Source organism: Stomoxys calcitrans, chromosome 3 (assembly GCF_963082655.1).
Source record: "Stomoxys calcitrans chromosome 3, idStoCalc2.1, whole genome shotgun sequence".
NCBI classification, from domain to species: domain Eukaryota; kingdom Metazoa; phylum Arthropoda; class Insecta; order Diptera; family Muscidae; genus Stomoxys; species Stomoxys calcitrans.
The window spans coordinates 101,372,519-101,391,745 of NC_081554.1; the positions used below are offsets into that span (position 1 = coordinate 101,372,519).

The 19,227-nt window shown below is 36.6% G+C and overlaps 1 protein-coding gene across 1 annotated transcript; it reads right to left on the bottom strand.

The window, feature by feature from the left end:
• Window positions 1-4,089: 4,089 nt before the first annotated feature.
• On the bottom strand, window positions 4,090-15,994 carry LOC106095555 (uncharacterized). Its single transcript, XM_013262788.2, has 2 exons — window positions 15,807-15,994; window positions 4,090-6,442 (listed from the first exon to the last, which is right to left on the bottom strand). The coding sequence occupies exons 1-2, from the start codon at window positions 15,857-15,859 to the stop codon at window positions 4,327-4,329; spliced, it is 2,169 nt and encodes a 722-aa protein (XP_013118242.2). The 5' UTR covers window positions 15,860-15,994; the 3' UTR covers window positions 4,090-4,326.
• Window positions 15,995-19,227: the final 3,233 nt, after the last annotated feature.

Genomic DNA, 19,227 nt, shown 5'->3' on the forward strand with positions numbered 1-19,227 from the left:
ACCAAATTTCGGCCCAGCCGAACTTAATGTATTTTTACTTGTTTATTTTTCGAAAATTACCTCAATAGACCAATGTTGTATCTACGCAACACTACATTTACAAAATTATTGCAGGCGAACTAAATAATATTTTCACACCGCCCTTTTTTTTTAATAATTAAGTTGTTGAACTTGGTTTTAGGATGAATATTCATGTTTTTTAAAACTTTTATAAAACATCGTTTTTTGGAGAAACGAGTTTGTTAACTTCGCTCTCGGGATAATAGCTACTAATTGAGCACGTGCGCAGCTGACTACCAACTTATCAGCTGTAAGCTTAAACAACAGGTTAGGATATATTTTAGCGAAAGAATCAAGGAAAAAATATATTTTAATTATATATATAAATATTTAATTAAAATGTTTTAATTTTTCAAGTTTTTGTCTGTTAGGGCGTAGATCATTAGTCGTATTAATAGCGACAACGCGGCCCCTAAAAAACCATCACACCTAATATGGTTGAAAAGTCTTCTAACCAAAGACGAAAGCGTCCCATAGTGGTTGGTGTGTGTTGCTATCTTTGGCTTTCCTTTTCCATTTGCATCTCCGATCATTGAGCTCGTTTCGAAAGAGAAACACACTAGAATTATAAAATTTAATGATCTTCGCCCTAACAGGCAAAAAATTTGAAAAATTAAAAATTCGGCAGAGCTCGGCCGGGATTCGAACCTGGGCACACGGAGCAGCGGCGAGAGCCATTGCCTTTGTCTTAGCGTTCGCAGCCATCAATACAACTTCCAACAGATGCACAAAATCATGTGTAGTACGGAAGAAGTGTGATTTGTCTGTCATTACACAAAAGTGTAGAATGTCTGTCATTACACAAAAATACATGCATTGGGAAAGGTACAGCTAGTAAACAGGGTTGTCGAGCGTTATTAATGTGATAATTGTAACATAGAGGCGTTTTCGCTATTAATACGATTCAAATACAACATACCAACTTACGGCCCTTGAAGCCATCACACCTAATATGGTTGAAAAGTCTTCTAAGCAAAGACGAAACGCGTCCCATAGTGGTTGGTGTATGTTGCTATCTTTGGCTTTACTTTTCCATTTGCATCTCAGGTCATTGAGCTCGTCTCGAAAGAGAAACAGACAAAAAATTTAAAGATATTTTGTTTTTAAAAAACAATTTCGAGGGGGGTCCAGTCTGAGCTGACGTTTTGTCATTGCATAATGTTACGCTGAAATTTTGTTTTTAGAAAAATTTCATTAAAATTAGTTTTCATTCATATAATTCATAAAATTCATTAAAAATTTGTTTTTACTAAGAAATTCATTACAATTTTGTCCTTAAGAAAAAAAATTTTAAGACGGCAAAATGTTTTCAAGCTGAAATTTTTGTCCGATTTGGCTGAAATTTTGCATGTGGTGTTCCGTTATGACTTCTAACAACTGTGCCGAGTACAGTCCGAATCGGTATATAACCTGATATAGCTCCCATATAAACAGATCTCCCGATTTGACTTCTTGTGCCCTTACTAGCCGTAATTTTTGTCCGATTTTGCTGAAGTTTTGCATTTGGTGTTCTGTTATGACTTCCAACAACTGTGCCAAATGTGGTCCAAATCGGTCTTTAACCTAATATATCGCTCCCATATAAACCGATTTCCTGATTAGACTTCTTGAGTTCTTACAAGCCGCAATTTTGGTCCGCTCTGGCTGAAATTGCCAAATACGTTCCAAACCAGTCTATAACCTGATATAGCTCCCATGAAAACCGGTCTCTCGATCATCCTTGTTCGGTTCCTGGAAACTTTAATTTTTGCTGGTTTGACAAACAACATTTAGTTTGTATAAAATTTTGGCAGAATTCATGGTAGTGGTTTCCTAAGATTCGGCCAGGCCGAATTTAGCACGCTTTTTCTATTTTTTTTTTTCTCAATTGCCGATTATTTATTTTCTAATTTCAATTTATGTATGGTAGGATACAAAACAATTTTTTAAGTATTGGAGCACAAGTGCATATAGCATTTGCTGCGTTTACAGCTTGGAAACCCAGTGTTGCATACTACATCTGCCCCTTTTTCCCCATTCCGGTCAATGATTATTACCATCAAATGGTGGCATTGCAGGCTCTTCACCAATACACTATGGACACTATGAGAGGCCATCGTAGCGCAAAGGTGAGCATGTCCGCCTATTACGCTGAACGCCTGGGTTTGAATCTTGGCAAGAACTTATAAATCAATTTTGACCATATTTGATACGCCTGTTGGAAGGAATAGCAAAACTTTTTGTGCAAAGTTTCGGCCAAAGCGGAGAAGTATTGCGCACTCTAGAGGCTCAAGAAGTCAAGATCCGAGATCGGTTTTTTATGGCAGCTATATCTGGTTATGAACTGATTTTGACCATTCTTAGCACAGTTATTGAGTGTCAAAACAAAACACTTCATGCTAAATTTCAGCCAAATTGGATAAGAAATGCGCTCTCTAGGGTTCAGGAAATTTTTTATTTTTCGTAAGTTTTTATACCCATCACCGTAGGATGGGGGTATATTCATTTTGTTTGTACAACACCAAAATATGCATTTCCGACCCTATGAAGTATATATATTCTTGATCAGCGTAAAAATCTAAGACGATCTAGCCATGGCACAGATCGGTTCAGATTTGGATATAGCTGCCGTATAGACCGATCTCTCGACTTGAAGTTTAGGGCCCATAAAAGGTGCATTTATTATCCGATTTCGTCAAAATTTGGGACAATGAGTTGCATTAGGCCCTTCGACATCCTTCTTCTATTTGCCTCAGATCGGTCCAGATTTGCATATAGCTGCCATATAGACCGATCTCTCGATTTAAGGTTTTGGGCCCATAAAAGGCGCACTTTTAATCCGATTTTACTGAAATTTGATGCAATTACTTATGTTAGGCTTTTGGACATCCGTGTCTTATATGGTTGAGATCGGTTTATTTTTAGACATAGCTACTAAAAAGACCAATATTTTGTTACACACAATTGAACAATGACTTGTACTTATTAGTATTTGGTCCAAATCGGAATATATTTCGATAAAGCTGCTATGGGGCATAAGGTATGCATTTTCACCGTATTTTGACGAAAGGTGGTTTATATATATACCCGCGGTGGTGGGTAACCAAACTTCGGCCCGGCTGAACTTAATGTATATTTACTTGTTTATTTTTCGAAAATTACCTCAATAGACCAATGTTGTATCTACGCAACACTACATTTACAAAATTATTGCAGGCGAACTAAATAATATTTTCACACCGCCCTTTTTTTTTAATAATTAAGTTGTTGAACTTGGTTTTAGGATGAATATTCATGTTTTTAGAACTTCTATAAAACATCGTTTTTTGGAGAAACGAATTTGTTAACTTCGCTCTCGGGGTAATAGCTACTAATTGAGCACGTGCGCAGCTGACTACCAACTTATCAGCTGTAAGCTTAAACAACACGTGAGGATATATTTTAGCGAAAGAATCAAGGAAAAATATGTTAAATAGCGGGACTTAGACGCTTATAAACACAGTGTTACATATACGCAACATCGGGCATGAAAGGGTTAAAAAACTTGAATCGGACATCACTAATTGGTATGTGAGAAGTTTTTACCCTGCTCTTTAATCAAATTTTAGGGGGGAAATTTGCAAATTTACATCTATGGTGCAGTACGATACAGGTTAGATTAGCCCCCCCCCCCACCAACTAAGAAAGACTAAGTTTGTACACTAATAGGAAAACATGAGAGCAAACAACAAGCCGATTACTGGCTTAGGTGGCTTGGGGTGGAGTACTATGCGCACCCTCTTTACAATCTAACCTAATAGGAAAACACGTCAGCCTTCACGTAAAAACAAAAGAATTTTGAAGATGTCTTTATTTGTTTAAAAGATACAAAAGTAGTTCCAGGTATATCGATTTATAACCCGTCTGCGTTAGTGGGTGTAGGAGAGATTGGGCTAGCCAAACATTGTTTCGTTTTACTTGTTTTCCTTTTGGTCATACAGCCGTTCTCAATTGCTTTCGGGTACCCTGTATGAGAACATAGATGAACCCAAAATCGTAAAAATGAATGTGTGTTTGAATCACATTTTTGTTTTATTTTTTTTTGTTTTTGTTTAACTAAATAAATAATATTAAGGCTTCAGTACATTTTTGCTGTTGGAAAAGTCGTCATTTTTGATTAAAACTAAGTCAATAATTAGTGTCAATAATAATTAATCGATCGATTAAACCCAATTTGGGCCAAAGAGTAACTAATGATGGCACATGACCGATGGCCTTCTATGTACGGATGAACACGTTCTTGAATGTCTATCTGTGACAGTAACAAAACATTTTTAAGGCGTAGTCATCGATGCAATAACTCTGGCTACTGTATAGGTTAATTCGGCTAATGGTGCCGGTCAATGCTGTGCCGTAAGTGGACATCCGGACGGTGGACTCGAAGAGGCCGAGGCCGGGTTTTGTCTGCAGACGCAAAGTAATGTCGATGGAGTAGTCACTAATGCCCAGTTCTTTGACTATTTTGTGGTGTGGCTGTGCCACAGTGGCGTCCATAATAGAATTCAAGTACAACACTCGACACTGAGGATGATCTTTCAGGCGATCATTTATCAATTTGACGATATAACGGGCGGCTCGCTGGACCCGACCATCGTTGGTGGGTAATTCTTGTCGCTGGTGGCAACTACACCAATGCGAAGCAATTCCGGCCTGTTCACATGTTCGGTTAATCGGTATGGGAAGAAAGAGACTTATGCTTCGAAAAGTACTTGTTTCGGGGTCGTTGAGTTCCACTGTGCGCTTTTTGATGCGACTTTTCTCGATTTGTCGTAAATCCAGAAGATCCAACATGGTGGCATGCAAATCAAAGGGTGTCGTTAAACGTTTGGCGTTCAATTCCAAATTGGTTATTGCTTCAGGATATTTTTGTTTGAACCACGAAGGATATAAGGCTATTAATAGGGGCAGGCGTTCTTCCATCATACCTTGATATGTTTTGCGAAACGAGCCCCAACGAATTCCATGGTCACTCATTAAAAATACAATAGTGCGATTGAGGACTCCTTGTAAGTCAAACGTCGCTAGTAAATTTTTTATGTCCTCATCGAGCAACATTGGCATATTAAATAGATCGTGAGTCATCGTGACAGCCCAAAAAAATGCGAAAAACTTTTCGTTTTTCATGAGCGGCAACAAATTCCGAATATATTCCAGTAAAATATCAACAGTGCGCCGTCCGCCCATGCAGAGCGCCACGTTCACTGTCTTTTCACTGCTTATGTAGCGTTCCATTTCCATCAGCAGGGGACGCAAGTAATAATCGGTGGGCTTTTTCTTAAATCCTGCTTGCTGCCGATTAAAAAGACTAAGATAACCAACATCTTCGCCATAAATTGTCTTGAATCCAGCATCTTTGAAACGTTTCCATATAAGGGAGCACTTGTCGTATATACGGTTGGGAACCTTAGGCGAGCCCAGACAGGATATGTCTAGTTCTTCAGCATCAAATCCACTTAGCGCCGGAATAAGATTCGGGTACGTGTTGTCACCTACTTTATTATAGCCCCAAAGCTCTACATAGTTAAGCTTGCGGTGTATATACGAAGCGCTAGAATGCATTTGCCTCAAGAAATTAAGATGTGACACACTATCGATACCCAATAGCATGACGGAAATTGGTTCATCTATTCCCCTCTCTTGCTGCACAGGAGCCTTAGTTTGATCTTCTTTCGAGGAGGAAGAGATGGTTTCCTTTGGATTTTGTGTGATTCCGTATGGGGGCATTTCAGTAGCTCTTTTTGTATACAGCACAAAGAAAAAGAAATCTTTATAAAAACTTTGTATCTGCTTATTCCAGCATTCAACCATTACAAACTCAATGTTGGCTTCCAGCGTTGTACTCTTATTAAATTCCAATTTGAATGGCACGGCATCCAAATACCTATTACGTTGGTCGTTAACTCTCACAACTTCGCTGTAGTTGCAGGTAATTTCGTTCAAATCGTTTATATCGTATAGCTCTCTCATGTCCTTCTCATCTATATTTAGCTCCAGTGCATTGGTGCCTGTGGTGCGAATTAAAGCTTTCTTACAGGTGAAGTTTCTAGGTCTATACATGAATTGTATTATATTGTCATCGGTTACGGGAAAGTAGGGCATCCGACACCCAGGCAAATCTATAAAGTACGCCTGTGTTATGTTGTAGTCTGCATCAATGCGGGCTATGAACTCGAAGCGATCTCTTAGATTTATCAGTTTGGTCTTAAGATTAAAATCGATGAATATGTACGAAAAGACACAAATGCATAAAACAACAAAAATGATCTTTTTGCAGTGTTTTCGCTTCTTTGTCATATTGTAATAACGATAGTAAAATTGTAGATCTCTTTTGGTCATGTAACGAGGATCCAGCAAATATTTGCCTCTGAAATACAAAAAGCATTATTTAGTATCTTGAAATTTGAATTATATATGTGTAAAATGGATATGTACTTGTGTAGGAAATAACTGAGGAAAACCCTGCCTTAGAATTATATGTCACTAGCTGACCCGGGCACGCTCCGCTGCGCCTTCTTTTACTTTATATGGAACAAAAGTTTCCTTGGAATATTTATTTTCGACAATTAAAGATCTTTTAGTGAAATACTATGCTAACTTGACTAACAGTTTAACAATATAAGTGCCTTTATCTGAATCCCATTTGATCTTTATTGGTCTACGTATTTTAGTTTGGATGTAAGGTGTACTCCATTCTTAAAATACTTCGTTTCAGCCCGATATTGTCATGATGTCTGATTTAGTTGTGTTTTCGGGGGAGAGGTGTCCCCTAGATACTTGGCCCTGAAGAAATATCAGCATCGTGCTCTTTTCTCAAATACCATTTATTTAAACCCCATATAGCCATTGGCTTAAGAGGAGCTTAAAGGATGTGGCGTCCCCGAAACACATGGCCCCAAAATAGGTAATCAAATTCGTTTTCTAATCTCAAATACCTTTCATTTGAGCCACATATTGGCATGGTCGAAAAATTATTTCACTTTGGGGGTGTTTTGGGAAAGGGGTGATGCCCTAAATACATGGTCCTTCATTTCGATATCAAATTCGTATTCTACTTCCAAATACCTTTATTTGAGCCCCATATTACAATGGTCACTAAAAAAATTGCTGTTTGTGGGGTATTTTGGGAAGGGGGTAGACCCCCAGAAAATTGGTCCCGAAAATGGTTATCAATTCTGGCTCTACCCCCTAATACCTTTCATTTAATCTCCACATTGACATGGTCGGTAAATATGCCCGATTAAGGGGTGTTTTGGGGATTGAGTTGGTCCCTCAAACACTAAGCCCGGAAAATATATCAGCAACGTGCTCTATTCTCATATATCTATATATCATTTATTTGAACCCCATATTGCCATTGCCCTCAAAATTGGATATCAAATTCGTTTTCTAATCTCATTTAAACTCCTTATTGCAAAAGTCAGCAAATATGTCCGGTTTGGGGTATTGGCCCTAAAAACTATGAATATTTAGTTCCACTCTAAATATGGTGGTGGGACGTCCGCTAGACAGTTGGCCCCTAATGTTGATATCAGATACGTGGTCTACTCCCACATACCTTTAATTTGAGCCCCATATTTCCATAATTGGCAAACATGACCGGCTTGGGTGGTGTTTTGGGGAATGCGCGGCCACTCAGTGAGTTGGCCTTGAAAATATATATCGGATTCGTGCTTTGATAATCTATTTTGGGGCCATGTGTTTGGGGGACGCCTTATCCTGTAAACTCCCCTTAAAACCAATTGTAATATGAGGTTTAAAAAATTGTATTTGAGAGAAGAGCACGATGCTGATATTTTTTCAGGGCCATAAAGTATGCCAGTATTCGGGCTGGCATAAAGTATTTTAAGAATGGAGTACACCTTACATCCAAACTTAAATTCGTAGACCAATAAAGATCATATGGGATTCAGATAAAGACACTTATATTGTTAAACTGTTTGTCAAGCGATATACTATTTTCGTAGCATGGTGTTTCACTAAAAGCTCTTTAATAGTCGAAAATAAATATTCCAAGGAAAATTTTGTTCCATATAAAGTAAAAGAAGGCGCGGTCCCGGTCCAGCTAGTTATCATATAAAATTTCAAAGCATTTGAAAACATTTTGAAAGGAAAAAGAATTACTTCAAAATTCAAGTTCTTAAGCGTCCTGCACGGCTTGTATTTTGTAAAAACCTTGGCAGATAGTAAGCCCCAGAAATCTTGAGTGTGATTCAAACCGGGACACATGACTGGCCGCTATATTAAATGTACGTTGTTTGATCTATCTAAACTATATCTTTTTCAACCGTTTAACGTGGAGGTAGCATTGTTGTTTGGAAAAGTTTTATGTTTTATGTGTTTGTTTAGTAGGCCTTTATATAATTATGCATTCATTTTAGTTAGAACAAATCATATTTGTTACTTTCCAAGTGTTCCAAATGCACCAAATAACATAATGGTTGCATGGTTTTGTTTGCAGCACTCTTGTAGAGGGTATCGAGAAACCTCTCCAATATTGATGTTTATTTCGTCACAAAATAATACAAAGATAATTCTTCCCCCACTTATTTTATTTATCTGCAAACGAAATTCGTGTGCCTTTGTAGCGCTAAATTAGCGAGATTTTTGAACTTTACTTTGCTATAACAGGCCAACATATTGCTTCAAAAGTAATAGGAATTGTTGTTTGGAAACAGATAGATCCATTTCGTATTATGTTGTTTGCGACTCATGTTTTCATCGAATATACCCTTTTTTCTATGGTTTGCGTACATCCACTCCGTTCAACGCTGCTATAGTTGGCAGAGTGTTAACAGCTATTCTCACTTCAGTAAGCCTTCCGGAATTTCAAAAATCAAAAAAATATTATAAATCTATTTTAAATTTTATTTAAAAATAGGTTTATTCTCACCAAATGCTATATAGTTTACTTTTAATTTTTTTAATGAACATATAAATATTTTCTATGGAAATTTTAAACTTTCACAGAAATTAAGAATAACGATAGTTTAGGTGTAATTGAAGCAGATAATTGGTTATGGAATGGCAGTGTTCAAGGTATGAACATTTTGCTTAATTTACTTGTTTTACGATTACTGGCTTCATTTAAATGGAAAATGGTTAATTTTTTTTGCGTATATAATTATTTGACTAGTTTATAAGTTTTAGCCCGGTGAAAGTTTTACTCTTCATTTTTAAGAAGTTAGCATGGGCTACATTTGCTTTAATTTGTTATGTAGAATTTCTATCAAAACCCGTACATATTTTAGGAAACCATTGTGCAAAATGTTGATAAGCTCGGTTGAAATATGGACGCTATATCGAAATATGAACCGAATTCTATAAAATTTATCATTGATCGTATTAGTCATTATATCGTTCCCCATATGAGGGGGGTATACTTATCTCCTCACTCCGTTTGTACCACATAGAAATGTTGATCTGAGACCAAATACAGTATATATTCTTGATCGTCTTGATATTCTGAGACTATTTAGCCATTTCCGTCCGTCTGTCTGTCGAAAGCATTCTAACTTTCGGAGGAATGAAGCTAGGGGCTTGAAATTTTGTAGGTCGGTTGGGATTGTAAATGGGCCATATAAGTCCATGTTTCGATATAGCTGCCATATAAACTGATCTTGTAGCGAAATTCTTATCCTATTTGTCTGAAGTTTTGTATGGGGTGTTTTTTATGACTTCCAACAAATTTGCTCAGATGGTCCAAATCGGTTCATAACCTGATAAAGCTGCCATACAAACCGATCTGGAATCTTCTCTTCATGAGCCTCTAGAGGGCACAATTATTATCAGATTTAGCTGAAATTTAGGTCGAAGAGCATTGTTTTGCAACAACAACAGTATGGTCCAAATCGGTTCGTACCCTGCTATAACTGATCACCGGATTATACCTCTTGAGCCTCTATAGGACGCAATTCTTATTGCTTTTCAACATACGTATCAAATATGGTCTGAATCGGTTCATAACCTGATATAACTCCCATATAAAACGATATCCGGATTTTACTTCCTGAGCCCCTATAGGGTGCAGTTCTTGTAAATATTTGTCTGAAACTTTGCTCAATGACTTCTACTATGGTTTCCAAAATCCAAACCAAGCATGGTCCGAATGGGTCCATAATCTGATCTAGCTCAAATAGCAAAGGAATTCCTATCCATAAGACTATGTTTGTTATATACGATTCGGCGCGGCCGAATTTAGCACGCACTAAGTTGTTTTTTAGGTAGCTGGTGAAATTTTTGAGAAAGTTCACAAAGAATTTAAATTGGTGATTCAAGTTTGGAATGAAAGAATTTAAAGAATTTAAATTGGTGATTCAAGTTTGGAATGAGGTGGTCCAGTCGTAGATGATTTGCCACCAGCACAATTTTATCCACAAAATCAGAATTGTCATGAAATTAAACAAAATCTAATGCATCCAATAATAACACCAACAAACAACAACCGATTAGGACGAAACTTGATTCAGATATTGCCGATACCTAGGAGAGGATATGCAGTGAATTTTGGGAAAACCGGTTCAGATTTGTATATAGTTCCGATATATATAGTTTTTGGGATATTCTTTCAAAGCGATACAACATCAATATTTAACAACCGATTGGGGCTGAATTTTACTGAAAACGATGTCGACGCGAATTATCAAATGTGTGGGGAGTTTTAAAAATATGGGTTTAAGTTTGGATATTGTTCAGATATTATATAGTTGGACCGAAATACACCACAAATGGTTGTAAATGGGAAAAACATTTGATGCATTTTAAGTAAATTGATTAAAATTTAGATATAATGTCAATACATTTACATACTAAACTATTTGGTAGAAAGTAAACAACGACTATATACCCTTTCCTAGAGCGCAGCACTACATTACACACATTTTATGGATGTCGAGGAACAGAGTGGTTCGAATTTCCGAGAGTCACCAACAACTGATAAGTCACGAGACGACTCAGCATCTCTAAAGTTTGACGGATAACAGAAGACTGAAAATCCCCCTGCCATGATCAAAACAGGACTGCAGCACGGCAGTCTTGGGATGTGTAGATCTACAAAGATGGGTTAGCAGAAGAACACCACAAAAAGGTGCACTGTCTGTTCTACTTTGGAATATAGATATAAATAATATATTATTGTCTCTGATAGAAATAGGTGTAAAAATGGTCGCGTATGAAGATGATGTGGCTGATGCGTTTAATTAAAAATTTCTCCGCGCCGAAAGTGATTCAGGCGTTGATCTGTCTAAAACGAAAGTTTTTCTTATCAGCAGGAGATACAAGTTACTCACAGTGGCACCTGCCTTTTGTGGAAAAGATATTGTTCCATTTACTGTAAGCTCAAAATACCTGAGTGTTTTGCTGGGCATAAAATTGAACTTCAAGTCAATCATCATGGAAAGGGCAAGTAAGGCAGGTGCTCTACACACCATTGGGGGAATTTGTGGGTTTAAACAGCGTGTCATGTATTGAGTATATACTGAAGGTGTCAGACCTGTAATGCTATTTGGTGTTGTGGCCTGGTGGACGGCGAATCCAAAGAGCACCTTCTGTTTAATTCTCAACCGGATCCAAAGGATGGCTTGTTTGTGCATCACAGCCGCACTGAGGACTAAACCATCTGATGCATTGAATTTAATGGTGCATCTTAAGCCTCTGGACATTGTGGCTAGACAAATAGCAGTGACCACTGCCGTGAGATTAAGGGAGCTTTCTCATTGGTCATACAACATCCGATGTTCCAGGCAGTGTGGATTATAAATTGTCTGAGCCGCTTTATGATAAAGTGTACTGTACCACTATTTTTGATAGAACCGATTGGAACTACAATATCCTTGGTAATAGAAGTTACATAGACTTCTATACGGATGGTTCCAAACTAGACGACCAGATGGGATTTTGGGTGTACGATTAATGTCTAGAACTGGTCATATCGAAAAGGTTACCCGACCACGGCAGTGTGTATCAAGCGGAGAAGTAGTGGAAAAGCTCAGATACAATGTCATAACGATGATTGTCATAAATATATTATCATACAGGCACGCAGCCATTTAATCCCTGGTGAATGTATTTCTGAAATCCAAAATCGCCCCGACTATCGCAGATCTTTCAACGAGATGGCTGAACAATTCAAAATGTACATCTCCACAGATATATCACAGGGAATTGTAAAGCGGACAAGCTTCCGAGACTAGGAACTACCTTACACATTCTAGGGAAACTGGAATGTATGCTTCTAGCGGCATGTGAGCATTCCAAAACTATATGGCCTAATCTAGACTTGAAGAGGTCTACCGCTTTGCTGTCACTGGCAAGAACAGCCGTCTCAGTCATTGTGTCCGCCATGACAGGTCACTGTCTAATCGGAAAACATGCTGACAGATTGAAGGTTGCCAGCAACGACTTTTGCAGAAGCTGTGAGGAAATCGAGGAAGAAGAGACTATAGAACATCTACTGTGTGTGTTCCGCACTGGCAGTCAGAAGGAGTTCCACTTTAGGTTCTCATTTCTTTGACAACCTGTCTGATTTAGCGGATGTGAACGTCCGCAAGTTGGTGGGATTTTTAAAGCGATCTGGATGGTTCAACGGCACGAACTAGAAGGCAACTTCCTTCTTCTGTTTCTGTGTTATCACAATGAACGAAAACGTCTAAGTGAGTCTGATGGCAGACTGCCACTTAAACTTAACCTTTATGGGTTTGTTGTCCAGTAGTGCTCTACTCTTCAGGGGTTTACATATACGTAAGAGATATTAAATATATAAAACTAGTCAGGAAAGGCAAAAGTGGGGCGAAAAAGACTATATAATACCTTATACCACCCTAACCTACACTACGTAGTACATTTAATGTATATAACCTATGTCGAAATCTTGTCCGACTGTAATTTTGCATACCTATTGAAATATCAAATACAACCTCGTAAGAGTTTTCTTGCGATAGGACCTAAATTGCAGCCTTAAAAGGCCATATCGGATGAAAGATATATAAGGGAGCTATATCTACATCTGAACCTATTTTTATAAAATTTCGCATACGTTTCGGGACGTCAAATAAAACAAATCACGGTAAATTTTGTAAAGATCGAACCAAAAGAGTGCAACCAGAAAAATAAGTCTGCTGGTATTAAATTAAAAAATTTAAACTTTTGAATAAATCCATTTAACACTTTTCAACTTCTAAACAACAACTGAGGCGTTTGCTATATGTTAATAAAAAAATTCCAATTTTAGTTATTAACTGTATGTTTAAAGCATATGTAAATTTATTAGTTTTAAAATAGCAGAAAATATTTGCTGTTTTGGCAACAAATTACTGCTGTCCCATTTTTAGCAGACTTGCTGCTGTTAAAGGAAACAATTTTGCTGGTTTTGCTAACAAATTTCTCTGAGTGCGGCTTCTACAGCCTTAAAAGTTCATATCGGAAGAAGGATACATATGGGAGCTATATCTTAACCTGGGCCGATTTTACTGAAATTTAGCATGCGTATTGGGACGTCAAATAAAACACCACACGCTAATTTTGTAAAAATTAGACAAAAATTGTGGCATCTACAGCCTAAAAAGGCTGTAGATGCCACATATGAAACGCCTTATGCTAAATTCTGTTAAGATCGGGACAAAATTATGGCTACTACAACCGAAAATGGCCATACCGGCTGAACAATGTATGTGGGAGCTATATTTAAAATTGAACTGATTTTGCTTTGCTTTTAAGATATAGCGTTCGCCCTCGAATCACAAAAGTGTCTTGTGCAAAAACAAATGCTCTTCTACTTCTTAGCGTTGCAAACGAATGCACAAAGTAATAATACCCGGTACCACAGTGGTGGTGTAGGGTATAAATAGATATAACAAGTAAAAGCGTGTTAAGTTCGGCTAGGCCGAATCTTATATGCCCTCATCCATGAATCGCATTTGTCAAGATCTTTCAATGGCTTTTTCGAATAGAAAAACAGAATTGCGCCCTTTAGAGGCTCAAGAAGTCTATTCGGGAGATCGGTTTATATGGCGGCTACATCAGGTTATGGACTGATGTAGACTATTCTTGGCACATTTGTTGGAAGTCATACCAGAACACTTCATACAAAATTTCGGCCAAATCGGAAAAGAATTGCGCACTCTAGAAGTAAAGACCTAAGGTCGGTTTATATAGCAGCTTTATCAGGTTATTATCCGATTTACCTGAACCCATACCTAGCACAGTTGTTGGATGTAAATCCCCAACACCACGTGCAAAATTTCAGCCATATCGGATAAAAATTGCGCCCTTTAGAGGCTCAAGAAGTCAAGACCCAAGATCGGTTTATATGGCAGCTGTATCAAAACATGGACCGATTTGGCCCATTTACAATTCCAACCGATCTACACTAATAAAAAGTATTTGTGCAAAATTTCAAGCACAGACGACCGGACATGGCTAGATCGACTTGAAATGTCATGACGTTAAAGAATATTTATACTCTATGGGGTCTTAGACACATATTTCGAGGTATTACAAACGGAATGACGAAATTAGTATGCCCCCCATCCTATGGTGGAGGGTATAAAAATAATATAGTACAAAACTACTTTCTCATAACTACGAGTATATATTATACTTTCAAATACCGGCAGTTCTTCAGACACATGCATCTACATAATCTTATTCTATTCCCAAATATACTGATTGTTTAGGTCGCATTTTATTCGCTCGACTACCTAAATTTGAAGTCTGCTCCTAAATATATATAGTGTGTATAGCCATTTCCGTCCGTCTGTCGAAATTACGATAGCGATCGAACGCGTAAAGCTAGACGCTTGAAATTTTGCACAGATACTTAAGTGTAATGTAAGTCGTTGAGGATTGCAAACGGGTCATATCGGTTGATATTAAGGTATAGCTCCCATATAAACCGGACTCCCGATTTGACTTCTTGAGCCCTTACAAGCCGCATTTTTTTCTGATTTCGCTGTTATTTTGCATGCGGTGTTCTCTTACGACTTCCAACAACTGTGCCAATTACGGTATATATAGCATGATATAGCTCCCATATAAACCGTCCTGTCGATTATCCTCGTTCGGTTACTAGAAGCTTTAATTTTTGCTGGTTTGACAGAAGTTTGGTATGTAGAATAAAATTATGCCCTTCAACTAAATTTATTTTGTATACATTTTTAGCAGAATCCATGGTGGTGGGTTCCCAAGATTTGGCCCCTCCGAACTTAGTACGCTTTTACTTGTTTTCCTCTCATAGGGACAGTGTAAATCATGGATATATATAGGGCGGTTCCAATCTTATTCTGTGGTTGTTGTTGTTATTATTATAAGATATTGTAAAACGCTACTGCCGGACAAGCGGTAAATTTATCCGGGTAAAGGGATTGTCTAGGTCAAACACATTTGAGTACACACTACACAGTTCACACTTCAAAGCACCATTCTAATCACACAAACGCTTGATATGGGTGTGTAACATATTTAGCAAACAAATGATGAATTATCATTTCTATCATATCCACAAGATTAGTTAGCATTTGGCACATTGCTTCCAAGTGTTGACTGAAGAATCATTTGCCTAAATATAAAAGATAATCCCTAGATAAAACATGCCAGTGGAACACACATACACAGATATGCAAACTCATTCATTCAATGCCACCTGCATGTAAATCCACCCCGTGCAAGGAATATGAGTGTGTTTACAAGCTGCTTTGTATTGGCTGAGACGGGAATAACATATTTCTGGTACTTACTCATAGCTCATGTTCACATCACCTCCACTTTTAGTTTTAGCGTATATCCTCATTCTAAATACAATTAACTTATTTTGTTGCTTTTATTTTGGGATGTTTTAATAAGACAACGATAACATTTTAGGAGAATTTGTTGTTTGGGAAAAGTAACGCAAAAAAAGGAGAATCTTCTACATGCTACGGTGCTTTTTTTTTTCTCACTCTGTTTTGACAGATGCTGTTAAATTTTAGCGCATGCGCTGTATTTGCAGAAAAAGTCCTGCCAGCTTTTACGGATGCTGTGATGATGCTATCAGTGACAGTTTGAAATAATAACCAAACTTTTGTGTGACCGGTAAATTTGAGTGGATTAGATTTTCTTTTATGAAATAATTTTTGTGTGTGTTTGCATTTTCAAACTAAAGAGATACGCATCTGCAAACAAGGCATCATTGAAATTGAATTTTTTCGTTGAAAACTTCTCATATACTAAATTTCCCATGCACATTCCATTAAAGAACAGGGGATTCTTCTCTCATATCAATGAAATTAAAATTTTTGTTGTTTCTTATCGAAAGTTAATGCTCTTACGTATAAATAACTACAACATAATAAACGAAAAATAAACAAAGGGCTCTTTTATTATCTTATAGTTATTTATTGGTAAGTGCAGCATTTGTTTTTAATATTTTTATTATGCATTTAAAAAATAATATGTGTTTGATATATGTTTTCCTTTGTAATTGTAACAGAAATCCCGATATTGTCTTCTGATGGAAGACGAAATATCAAATAAAGGAATAAATATATACACCAGATAAAAGGACCTCGAACTCGATTTGTCAATAAGAAACAGCAAAAAGGTCAAATATTTAAATAAATCCAATTTGAACAAATTATAGTTTTTAAGATCAATGATAAGGGGCCTCCTTATTTATGCCGAGTCCCAACGGCGTTCCGCATAGCAACACTACTTCGTTCACAGAAAAACTATAGACCTAAATTTGACCGGTAAAGAAGACATTCGTTGAACATATTTTCAATTGTACGAAATAAATTGTTATTTAATAATAAAAATTGTGAGTACCTATGTAATGCGTAGAAGTGCGAATGAGCCAAATATTTGCTAGTTTATATCATAGACAGAAAAATAGAAAGTGTGGTTTTTATTTACCCCTCAATAAAATAAAATAATTTATTAAATAATAATTTTTTGTTTTTGGTATTGTTGACCTGTTTTAAAATTTCTTAAATTTTGTTGTATTATATATTTAATATTTTTCCTTTTATTTCTTTCCATAATTTCGGTAGACTCCGTCTACCATTTTAATGGATGGCTAGATGGATTTCAACAAAAAACAGAAGAACACAAATTTTAGTTAAAACTATTCACACAATATAACAGAAATACTATAAGAATCTTAAATTAAATACTACATTTAACGAGTTGTTACACGAACTATTGTCTGTTGGAAACTGAATGTTTCCTTCTGCTGTGCGCGCAGCTTTTTGTCTTATTTGAAATTTATTCTCTCGTACGGTTCAATGCTAAGTACGGTTCAAATCGGTCTATAACCTGATATAGCTGTCATATAAACCGATCTGGGGTCTTGACTTCTTTGGCTGAAATTTTGCGTGAGGTATCGGTACATAACCTGATATAGCTGTCGTATAAACTGATCTTAATTCTTGACTTCTTGAGCCACTATAGGGCGCAATTCTTATCCAATTTGGCTGAAACTTGGCATGACGTGTTTGCCAAATATGGTTCAAATCGGTCGTTAACCTAATATAGCTACCATGTTAACCATTCAGGGATCATGTCTTCTTAAGCTTTTAGAGGGCGCACTTATTATCCGATTTGGCTAAAATTTTTTACAACGGCTTCTCCCAAGTCCTTCAATGTATTTGTCAAATGTGGTCAGAATCAGTCTATAACCTGATGCAGCTCTCCTATAAACCGATCTCCTTATTTTACTTCTTGAGCCCATAAAGGGCGGAATTCTTATTCGATTTGGCTGAAATTTTATACCATGACTTCTACTATGGTCTCCAATATTCAATTCAATTATGGTCCGAATAGGACCTTAGCTTGATATAGCTCCAATAGCATAGCAATTCTTTTTCTTTATCCTTTGTTTACCTAAACAGGGATACCAGTAAAAGAACGCAACAAATGCGATCCATGATATATATATGATTCGGCCCGGCGGAACTTAGCACGCTTTTACTTGTTTTGTTGAAATCCATCTAGCCTTGAAATATTGGAAAGAATTAAGAGAAAAAAATTAAATATTTGTGTTTTAATCGACCTATAGCCGATGCAATACAACAAAATTAAAAATAATCATTGTTAAGTAAAAACAATACATTTTAAAAAGTGTTATGTTAAAATTGTGTAAATCAGATTAGGATGTGAACAAATGAACTAAGTTTATTTCAAACGAAACAAATTTGAGGACATGAAAAAGTTAGATGAGGTGTTTATAAGTATTATTTTATTTCAATATGTTATTATCCCTATATACACTATATTTACTTGGAAAACGTCGCTGATGACGGAAGATAACAAATGCAGTATTCCTTCATGTGGATATAGATTTCGTGGTATTGTGCGCAAAATGCTAAGATTGGCATTTATTACGATTCACTTTAATATGTATATAAATTACAATATTTTGTTCATTCTACTTTTTACAGACGGTATCCACGACAATGAAATGAGGCTTATAAAGGAAAGACAATTTTTTTTTCTTTTGGAATATATAAATTAAAAAATTAACGTTTTAAATTTTCACGTTTTATCAGTAATTTAATCCAATAAAATAAAATATGTTTTAATAATGCAAAAAATATCCATTATTTCCTTTTCTTAAATTGGTAAAAATGTTGTTTGATAGAAGGGACAACTTTCAAATAAATTGCTTTATTGAGTTAATAACTGCTTTAATTGGATTTTTGAGCACGTCATGAATACAAATTACAAAATTCTTAATCAATAATACAAATTCGTTCATAAGTCCGATTTCAGCAAATTTGTTAATTAAATGAACACATTTCTTAATTGAACCATGTTGTTAACTTTTTCTGTGTAGAGAAGTCTTAATACGGCAGGATACATCACAAATGTAACCAGCATTAGTAAGGGGATACGCACGGCTGAAAGTTTTTGTGATGTTCACGCCGGGATTTAAACACAGGCATAGGCGGACATACAGACCTCTGCGCCACGGTGGCCTCCTGAACATACGACTTTTGCAAATTTGCCCATGAACGTTCCATTAAGGAACAGGGGCAAACTTCTTCCATATTACTGAGGGTTGTCCTATGCAACTTTAAGATTATTGATAAGGTGCCGCAGTGCGACACTTAATTGGGACGAAGTTTTTCCGTGGTATAGTACCTCACAAACGATGGCTTCCTTTACATAAATATAAAAAAT